The 11048-nt window shown below is 40.1% G+C and overlaps 1 protein-coding gene across 1 annotated transcript; it reads left to right on the plus strand.

The window, feature by feature from the left end:
• Positions 1-28: 28 nt before the first annotated feature.
• Positions 29-11023, plus strand: LOC102038058 (carbonic anhydrase 3-like). Its single transcript, XM_005422871.2, has 7 exons — positions 29-109; positions 190-387; positions 3412-3530; positions 5507-5599; positions 7238-7303; positions 9571-9726; positions 10904-11023. The coding sequence occupies exons 1-7, from the start codon at positions 73-75 to the stop codon at positions 11021-11023; spliced, it is 789 nt and encodes a 262-aa protein (XP_005422928.1). The 5' UTR covers positions 29-72.
• The last annotated feature ends 25 nt before the right edge of the window (positions 11024-11048 follow it).

The following is an 11048-nucleotide window of genomic DNA, read 5'->3' on the forward strand; positions in this document are numbered from 1 at the left end:
CGCTCTATAAAAGCCCCCCGGGCCCGGAGGGAGGGGACCGCGGCAGCGGAACGGGGCGCGGGCGGCGGCACCATGGCCCAGTCCGTGTGGGGCTACGACAGCGACAACGGTGAGCGGGCGCGGGGCCACCGCGGGGCCGGCATGAGCCCGGCTCAGCAGGGGCGACGTTTCTTTGTCTTTGTCCCTCAGGACCCGAGCGCTGGCACGAAAACTACCCCCTGGCCAAGGGCGACAAGCAGTCGCCCATTGAGATCAACAGCAAGGACGTGCAGCACGACTCCTCTCTCTCCTCCTGGCACGCCAGCTATGACCCCGGGGCAGCGAAAACCATCCTGAACAACGGGCGCACCTGCCGAGTCGTCTTCGACGACACTTTTGATCGATCAGGTCGGTTTGTTTGAGGGTTGTTAGGAATCAAGGTTTGCAAAGCACCGGGTATCAAAAAGCATCCTCTAGTATCCAGCCTGTGCAGGCCAGCCGAGAAAAGTCACTTGGGAACATAAAAAACGTGTTCCGGGAGTTTATTCTGGTGGATCTGAAGGGGGACAGAAAGGCTGTTAGCTGCAGGGGGACCCCTGAAATACAGACTCAGCTGGATGGTGGACTTCTCCCTATATCACCTTCTTCAACAGAGACACCACATCTTCAGGGTTTGTGTAAGGGACAAGAGCGGTGCCCAGAGGGGTTTAGAAAGCTCTGAGGCACTTTGTAAACCAAAAACTTGTATATGCATTTCTGCTGACTGTGATCTTAATTTCTTCTGCATGGTAATTCTTCAGGTACTTCAGAGCCTGAAAAAGTTATGAAAATATCATTTATGTAAATAGCATTTTATAGTTTCTGGAAAACTATGAAATGGCTTTGTTATTTAATTGAGAGCAAGAGATCTCATAGATCTAAATTAAATTGTTCAAGACTTGATTGCAAAGCTCTATCTGTATAGCTCTGGATGCAGATAGGTAACAACTGTCAAAATGAATCATAAATTCACAATATCATATAATGCAAAGACATCTCAAAAGCATGCAGTATGGATTGGTCCTTCACCAAGAAGGAAAGCAATCTAATTAATAGAAAACAGTTACTTTCCTTTGTATTTCTGTGCCTCTGCTTTGACAGCTCTTGTATTGAGATTTTGTTCATAGTCAGCTATATCACTAATGAAATATATCCATAGAACATTGAAAGATGACTTTTCTGCTTATCTTGATGAGCCCCTTGTTTCCTGGATTTCTTTATTTATCATTACAGCTACTTGTTATTATTCCATGTCTCTCAGATGGAATCTCAACTATTTAGAATGAGGACTGTCCCTAAGTTATGTATTTTTATGGTCCTTTAGTATTCGCTAGCACAGTTTCTACACAGTGGTCTCAAATTGCACTTTTATTACCATAGAAACCCAGAATAGTTGAGATTGGAAGTGGCCTTAATGATCATCTAGTTCCAACCATACCCTCATCACCACCTTCCACTAGACCAGGTTCCTAAAGATGCATCCAGCTTGGCCTTGAACATTTCCAGGGATGGAGCATCCACAGCTTCTTCATGCAACCTGTTCCAGTGCCTCATCAAACTCACAGTAAAAAATTTCTTCCTAATATCCAATGTAACTATACTCCCTTTCCGTTTGAAGACATTCTTCCTTGCTCTATCACTACCTGCCCTTGAGACAAGTTCTGTTTAAAAGCCAGAATGCTCTTCCAAAAGCTCTGCATAAAATGAATGCCATCAGTGAAAGCATGGGAAGGAAATTGGTAATGAACATTTTCACATGGTGGTTCTGTTCTATCTTCTTTACAGCTTCTTGAGGCTGAAATGTTTTAGGCTGCTCAAGAAGTTGTCTGCATCCAATGTGGCCAAACCAAATGCAGCCCTTGGTACAGCGCTTCCTCTAAATCACCTTCCTTACACTTCCTCCCTGTCTCTCCCCTCCCAATCACTTCTGTTCTTTCAGTGTGTGCAGTCACTCCTGGCTGCCCTTGCTTTCTGCAGGTTGCTGGACAGTAATTTAGGACTCAATTGTTTCATAGGCACATGTCTGATCAGAATCAAATGCCACTGATTCCAGTGTAAAATGGCAACCAAATCCTTTTGAGGAGTTGGGCCTTAGATTCTATGCCTTTTTTGTCCTATATTTGAAGGTGAAATAATAATAATATGAACATAAATATTTTTCCATTGAAGGCTTCTACAGAAGTTTTACTCAGTAGTACTCAATACTATACTGAGTTATGATTATTTATGTATGAACAAAGTAAAGAAGTAAGAGGAACTACATGCTTAAGTCTCAACAGTGCTTTTCTTCTGTCCCTCCTCTTGATGGTTGTGACACCTACCAACTAGAAAGTGAAACTGCAAAGTTAAACCTTTTGCTCTGTGTAGGTATTCCAACTTGTAGGATATCAAGAATTCATTTGAGACCATTGGGCAAAAGAGGATTTCAGTGTTAACTTTGGACTTCAAAGCTATTGGTAGAAGTTCAAACTTGAATGCTATTTGAACAAGGCCTTCTGCAGTTGTGAACTACATTATCAGCTTTCTGTGTAAGGAAACACGACTCGTTCCAACCTTAGGTGATGAATGAAAAATACATTTGAGAGCTTATCCTCTAAGCGGTCACTGCTCAAAAGAATCTCCAGGCTGAAAGAGCAGGTGTGATGTTTTGAAAGTCAGAGCTGATGTCAACTGTCAGACTGATGCATGGTCAGCATTATTTGGCCAAGCACAGCAGAAGTAACAGCTTCTTAGTTTCCCTTGTTGGTGGCTCAAGAACAATTTTCTAACTCACTTGACCTAAACTTTGTCTTCCCTCACTTCCAAGAAATAGATAATTTTAAAATTTTTAATATGTTTTTTAGAAACAGCTATCTGTAACCATTGTTTAGCTGTGTTGATGCCTTGCGAAGGCTGACCTAGAACAGAGACTACACGGAGCTAAAGAATAAAGTAGGTATTTATTAGAAGGCTTTAATGTATATACCTTGGGCAGCACAAGGTGACCCATAAAAGGTATGCCAATCATGGACTGCAGATACTTTTTGAAGCACCTTGTGGTTAATTTAACAGCCTTAACACCAATATTTTGTAAAAAGACCCTTTCTTGACAAAAATCACCTGTGAACACCCCCCTTCTCTCTCCATACCAGGAACTGTAGTGCGTCCACTCGCCAGGAGAAAAGGGAAGGTTGGGCAGCTGGGGTTTGCCTCTGTGCTGGGGTTTGACTCACAGCACCCTCCACAGTTCTCCCATCAAACAGAACTCCCGATTACACAATTTAGCCGCAGCCATGTAAACGGGCGAGCGGCGCGGGCGCCTGGCGGTGGGCTGCCTGCAGGAGGGGACCCGCGGCGTGTCCCCGCGGGGTGGTGGCGGTGGCGGGGGCTGACACTGCCGGGTCCCCATTGCAGTGCTGAGGGGGGGCCCGCTGAGCGGCGCCTACCGCCTGCGCCAGCTGCACCTGCACTGGGGCTCCTGCGACCAGCACGGATCCGAGCACGTCATCGACGGCGTCAAGTATGCGGCAGAGGTAGGACGGGCTCTTAGCAGCGGCGTTCCGTGCCGGAATTTGACTGGTTTTGCATCTGAACACATTAACCATGCTCCCTCTTGGAAGTATTTAGCTACTGATTTTTCCGCGCCTGTGTGAAACTCGTGGATACTGCTTAACACGCAGTGGGATAAAGTCGCATCTGCCAACAAATGTATCCCTGCAAGTATCTGCTAACATGGATTTCTTCACGCCAGAGTTTTTTGCTGCTATCTTACAATGTTTCAAAATATTTGCGACAAAGCAATCTGTTATTTCCAAATAGGAAGAGCTGCTGAAGATTTTTTTCGGCTTTTAGTGCTTTCTGGTATAGCTTGAGTTTAAAATTTAGTAAAAAAAAAAAAAAAATAGAAAAACTCACTAAAAGCACATTTTATAAACTGACATTCAAAATCAGATCCATCTTAAAACTGATTCAGAGCATGTTTTAGTTTCTGAACATCTCTGCTTTAAAATAGCTGGTTTATTTTCAGGAACCAGAGAAAATATAATGTTTGGGTTTTGTTTATTTTGTTTTTAATTTTTTCATGTAAACCACTGCAGGGCTGTTGTCCTAGTTTGTTAAAATTCATGAATGCTTTAGACCCCCGAAGACTTTTTCAGGTCTTAAATGTAAATGAATTACCTATTGAGGGCAGAGAATTGCTAGCAAAGGCTGCCTCCCTCCTCTACCTTATTTGAGAATAGGCTCAAAATACATACCTACACCCACAAAAATCCTGCAGTAATGTTTTCCTGCCTTCCAGCTACACTCTTAAGGCCCAGAGCTTGGAGAATCTTTGCCCACCTCTCACAGGGCAAAACTGAGGCAGATATTTTCAGGGTCAATGTGCACAGACATTGCAGAGAGGACTGTGGATGATGGCTTAGGATTTTTTTCCCGTTTCTTAACCACAGCTAATCTTTGCTGGTATTCTGCTTTCTCTGGTCAGCTAAAGAGAAAAAATCTGCTTCCTCAAACTATTTCTTGGCTAGTTCAAGCACAGACTTTTTATGTTACTTTTGTTAGCAGTACTCATTGATGGGAGAAGAAAGCCTGCAATATATGTACTTTAGCTACATTGCAACCAAAGATATATGGTTGCTCCAGATTTATTCTTACCTTTAAAATCCTTATCCTCAAGAGAAAAGAAACAGAGAACAATAGATTCATTCATACTCAAGACAATTTTTTTTTTGTTATTTTAAATAAACTTTTTAAAAAATACTTTCTTTTCCCCCTTTATGACTGTGTTCCAATGCTCCTTAATCTGAAATTGCACACTGCTGGTTGCAGCATTTGTAGCTTTATACATGAGCTAGAGATTTTCTGGACAGGAATTTTTTGAAATATTTTTGAAAATATTTTTCAAAATTTTTGAAAAATTTGAAATATATCCTGAAAATACATCATTTTTGAAAGGAGATATGAAAAAAAAGTCACATTATATCCCACACTAGATATGAGAAAGAAATGTCAGATTATATCCCCACTCCCTTCCAGGACAATGTGCTGAGGGTAGTAAGAGGTACAAACCAATAACATATGCATTACATACAACCCAGTGTAAATCCCTGAGCTGACATCTGCATAACCTGAAGATCTAAAAATGTACTTGAGATGAAGTGCATGTCAGTAGGTGTTTTATGCACTGCATGTGTGCATGTCATGTGCTTGGATTAAACTATTTATAGTTGCATTGTCTGATATTATGCGGTAAACTCAATTTTCTTTGTTCTATGCTTACATTAGATGCAAAGCAATGCTTTATGGAAAGCATAAGCATGTAAAAGCATGGGAACAGCAGTAAGAAATACATAGAGTTTTCTTTTTCACATCCATTCCTTTACTTACTGTGTACCAGAATATTTTCTTAATTTAATTTAAAGTGAAGATTGTGCTGTTGACAATTTCTTGTATTTAAAATTGAGGTTTAGTTGATTTTCAGTTAACTGATTTTTAATTATGATTTTAGTTACATATGGTGCACTGGAACCCAAAACACGGTAATTTTGCTGGAGCTTTAAAACAACCTGATGGCGTAGCTGTTGTGGGAATTTTTCTGAAAGTAAGTAGCAAATATTCACTCTTTGTAATTTTTTGTATTTTTCTTCTTTCTCTAGCACCAGGGGAAATGTTACATTGTTTTTCCTGCACTGCAGCCTTTTCCCGTGGTGTGCACTGGGTGAAGAGGAGAAACTGCATAGGCTGAGTCTTTCCTCTCATCTTTTGTGTCTTTTGGCTGCTAGCAGGTGTTGGATCTGCCTGTCAGCAAGGTTATGTTGACTGATTCCCTTCTCTGGTCTCTCATTGATTCCCACACAAGCTGGGAATCAAAATAAGTTCAATTAACCTACTCCAAAAAGAAAGAATTGATGGTAACATAAGGCCACTCAAAATTCTAACCTTGAAATACAGAAAATTTTAAACAAAATAATACTGTACCAGTATTTTCAGATTGATTTTTTTATGAACTCAACAGAAAGAAAGTAATCCTTGTATCAGATCTACATGTGGTCTAGGACATTGAGAAATGCTAACAGGCGCACAGCCTAATAGTGATAAAGTACAGAAACTTCAGTCCTTTCAGCTGCAGGTGGGCATTTCTGCTTGAAGACACCATCAGGGAAGAGGTGTCCTTTTATTGTTTTATCACTAGTAAGTGGCCTTTTAAAAGCAAGAGCAAGTGGATGTAATTAATTTTGCTACAGTGTCCCTGGACAGACTAGATGCAGCGTTGTTTTAATTCTATTACACTGTGAGCCAACTTGACCTTTTCTCTTGTGGTTAGTTGAAATTGAAGGTCAGCACCTGTCCAGATTCTCCCCTATGACTACATCCTTCAATTCTTTTGTCATTGCTTTTGGTCTATTTTAGGCTAAAGTTTTATGTTTTCAAACATGACTTAAAAAGCACACCACTATAATCCTATTAACCATGATAAGGTCAGCTAAAAGATCTAGAAAAGTAAGTAGTATAATTGTCTTCTCTGGCCCTCTTCCCCTGTTTCCTTCTTGCTCTTTGATGACAGAGCGGTTGTTTTTCTCTGAATTTGTCATTTTCCATTACTGGGTTTTGGGATACTACTAAAACAGGATTGAATTATCTTCTGAGAAATTGAAGCTAATCTATTTTGGAACAAGACATGGCAATAACTGTACATCTTACTCATACTGCCTTCACTCTTCTGGGATGTCAAAGCTTTTGGAAGTGCTAAATGTCATGAACACAAGCAATAAAGTTACCCCTTTACCTTATAGCTTGAGGTCATCTAGACATGAATTCATCACATGTCTTACATCAAGTCTGATCTGAATGTGTGTGTGCTGCAGAATGAAGTGTCTGCAGGAACTACAGCCCTTCAGGCCATCAAGACTTTGCCAAGTGCTCAGACGTCCCACAGTGGCTGTGGGTTGCTTTTGATGCAGGAGCCAAGGGCTAAGCCCTGGGTAGTGACACTGAGTGTGCAGTCCATTCCTCAGACAGGCATGATGCCTTGTAGCGTCCTTCAACACATGTCCAAATTGCAAAGCCAGCTACTGGAGTCTGTTATTTTGGGTGGTCTCTGAACACACATAATTTTCTGTCAGTCCCTACTGGATTCTCTGAGACTGCTGTTGCCTAATGTGGCAGATGGGATGTGCTGAATTTATTTCAAATACTGTGGAACATGAAAAACATACAGTATTTGTGCTTTGCATTACAGGTTGGGCAAACCCCCAAACCAGAGATGAAGAGAATTCTTGAAGAAATTGAAAACATTAAGACTAAGGTATCAAAACAATATAATGAAGCTGGAAAGCCACAGAAGCAGGAATCAGTAGATCAGATTCATATTTTGGCATAGTTTTGATAACAAACCATAGCATCAGAGATGATACATTTTACTGTGGGGCAAGATACTTTCTTTTGCTTAATTAAATATTTAACTCCTCACTTCTGCAAGTATTCCTGTTGAAGACGATTTTTTTATCAATCCTTGCATACATAGTTGATAGTCTTATTGGTACTGCTCTGTAAAAAATATGCCACTGGGCCAATACCAAGAAGAAATTAAAAGCTTTTTGAATTTGAAGACAACACTGGCCAAAAAAAATGCACATAGTGGAGTCAGAAATTTAGTTAGCCTCAAATGAGAAGAAACTAGTAGCAGTTATGGAGCAGGCTCCCAGTCAGTGTAAGGGAGATTAAAAATGTTACTAGTTTTAAGAAGGAACTGTATTTATAAAAGGAACTACATGGTGCAGTTTCTGCACCAGTCCTATGTTCTCTCTTCCTATGATACTAGCACAAATAGCATTACAAATATATTCCAAACTGTTTTTCAGCTAAAATAATGATCTAAGGCATCAATCCATACCTATTGCATGGATACAGCTGATGAGGGGTATTATTTGCAGAGAACTGCAATACTGCATCTATTGACACTTAGCATTATCATTTACAATAAACTTAATCTCTAGTTATACTTTAGCAATTCTACTTCATTATAAATTTTGTGATTCTAATAATGCTAAAAGTTGTTGTTTCTGTTTTTTTTTTTTTATTTCACCTTGAACATGCTACCAGATCACCAAATTTGTTGGCATTTTCTTACAAATTTGCCAGAATTCCTTGCATTTAATGCATGTATGTGTGTACTGCCATCGATGTGCAAGTCTGAGCCTGACAGCTCTTCTCTCCTTTGTAACAGTCATATTAATTTTATTTTTTCAACTCAGTCTTCAAATGCAATTAAGTTGTTTCTGCTGAGGCAACTGAAGGTTATTTTTTTCACCCTATCCATGCCCCCACCTCGATGTGTCAATGGTATCTCTTTTTATGGCTTTCTCTCATAATGACTACATAATTTTTTGGCCATTTACATGTAGCAGTTCTGGAGAAAGCAACAGTTGAAGTAAAGCAGAGGAAGATAAGTGCATATGCAAAGAACCACATATTGTATCTCTTTTTTTTCTGTCATCACAGACATTTCCCCAAGATTACTTATTTTTCAGAAAGATTAATGGGTAGTATTGCTGGTGTATTTATCACACATGCAGTTTCAATTGCTCTGATGAATTACAGGCAGAGGAATTGGTCACTGTACTGTATTTACTGAAAAAGCACAATTTTGTGAATTTATTTGCAAATTCATATTAAGCTTACAGCATAATCCTTTCAGAAGGATACAATTGGAGTCACTCTTTCTACTTTTAATTTGTGCAATTATGCATGGAAACAATTTCAGCTTCTGCCACTCACTTTTTTCTAATCTAGAGAAGATTCTCCATGATAGACGAAGGAAATAGGAATGTCTTTCTTCCTAGAACTGTATTCAAAATATCAATAGAGAAATGAACTGCATTTCCTTGGTTAATTTTTATTGCCCAGAGGAAACAAGGAATACTCATCACAGTCCTGTGGAGTTACAATCCTATTTGGTGGCAGACTTAGCAGGAAATGTTGTCTGATGCCTGCTTTCTCCCTTGTCTGGTGGTAATCACCTTGAATTGTAAGATATTTAGGAACCAGTACTCTTACAAGAAATATTAAATTTTTTTACTAAGTGTAATAGCACCAACAAAAAGACTGAGAGTGTCACCATGAATATATAATTAGAGCAAAATCTTGGGAGGAGAGAGGTGCAGATTTAAATTCCTCCAGACAGAAGAGGAGACTGTAATGAATCTGGGATAAATGCCTGGCCACTATCCTGTTGGATATAAAGGGTAACAGTTCCAGCAATGCCACAGGCTTTAACTTTTATCCCAATAGCCCAAAATAAAACACAATTTTGATAATTCCAGAATAGAAATTGTAAAAATTAGTTTGCTTTAATCCAACACAATTCACTTTGTAACTTCTTTTAATTTATGAATGTAATCAAAATGTCAGTAATTATTAATTGCTGGAAAAGTGCTTAACAAGAGAAAGGGAGATTGATTTCTTGCATGAATCTTGGTATTTAATTGCTTCCTTTATAATAACGTAGATACTGATGGCTTTTAAGATGCAGATCTCTAGGGTTACTGCAGAGAATTTTTTTGTTTCCTAAAGGGGAAGGAGGCTCCTTTCCTGCACTTTGATCCTTCAATTCTTTTCCCCAAATCTCGTGACTACTGGACCTACCATGGTTCATTCACCACACCCCCTTGTGAGGAGTGCATCACTTGGATTCTCCTGCGGGAGCCAATTGAAGTCAGCTCAGACCAGGTAAACTCCAGCCAGTTCTGCTGTTCCTTTTCCAGTTCTCAGCAGTGTCTCAGTATGCCAGGGTGATGATTTGCAAGCCCTGTGTTACCTTGCACTTTTTAATAGGGGAAGCTTTAGCTGTGGACAGTGAGAAACTGCCTGCAGAATGGACTGTTGAAATAGGCTGTGAAACTGACCCTGAGAATCAGGTGCTCTTGCAGGACACTTCCTGGAACAGCCTCAGCAGTGGTGTTCTTGGGATCCAGAAAATCTGCTAAGGCAGAAGTGCCCCTGAGCCACAAAATTCAGCCACCACGGAAGCCTCAGTTCATTCGACGTGCTTTACAATTAAATGGGAAGTGAGACTAATATTTTGCTCCTTTCCTGGTTTAAGAAATTGCTGGTCCAGACCTTGACTTCTTAAAAGCTTTGAGTGAACAAGATCAAAAAACCTACAACATTCATATAAAATAATGTACCACTTGCATTTGCAGAGGAAAAAAAAAATGCCTGTCTGGATAAGGTAACGTTTTCAGTTCTTGTGTCAAAAATTTTGGCTATTTATACCACTTTCTGCTTCAGCAACACAAGTCAGGGTATATGTTTTCTACTGAAATGGCTGTCTTCAAAATAGATTTATTTTGAATTTGGATGAAAGGGTAACAATTAACAACAATTATCAACACTGAAATTAGGCTAATTTGAATAACAGCAGCTGAGTGCTGATTTCATTATTCAACTAAATAATCCAGTTGGCATATCTCTGCCTTATAGATCAAAATACAAACTTCTGCACCAGCTTTTTTTATCACTGCCTTGCACTGACATAGGTCTGGATCCTCCTTCACAGATAGATGTATTTTCACAAGGTAATTGCCTGCTGTCCAGCTCCAGCTGGGAGCAGGCCCTATTCTTTTTCCACACTGTGGGTGTGAATCACAGAAAAATCCAAAAGAAGCCCAGGCAAGGGTTAGATGATGACCTGTTCTGTGGATGAAGAGTGTGAAGATCCACAGAAAAAGTGCAAGCTCCTGGGCTGCAGCAATCTTTATCAGTAATCTCAGCATTGTTAGTGACTATCATTGTCATTGTGTGCTTGTGACTACTCAAGAAAATTCCTTTTTCATCTTAGAGTTTGTCCTAGGCAGTAAGGTCCACAGTGCTTCCACATGGACACTTGAATTTTTCTTCCTTGCAGATGGCAAAGCTCCGTAGCCTTTCCAAGAACTCTGAGAATGAACCTGTGAGCCCTCTTGTTGACAACTGGCGCCCACCACAGCCCCTGAAGGGTAGGATAGTGAGAGCCTCGTTCAAGTGAAATCTCAAGTTTCACTCTGCTGAAC

Source organism: Geospiza fortis, unplaced genomic scaffold (genome assembly GCF_000277835.1).
Source record: "Geospiza fortis unplaced genomic scaffold, GeoFor_1.0 scaffold7, whole genome shotgun sequence".
Lineage (NCBI taxonomy): Eukaryota > Metazoa > Chordata > Aves > Passeriformes > Thraupidae > Geospiza > Geospiza fortis.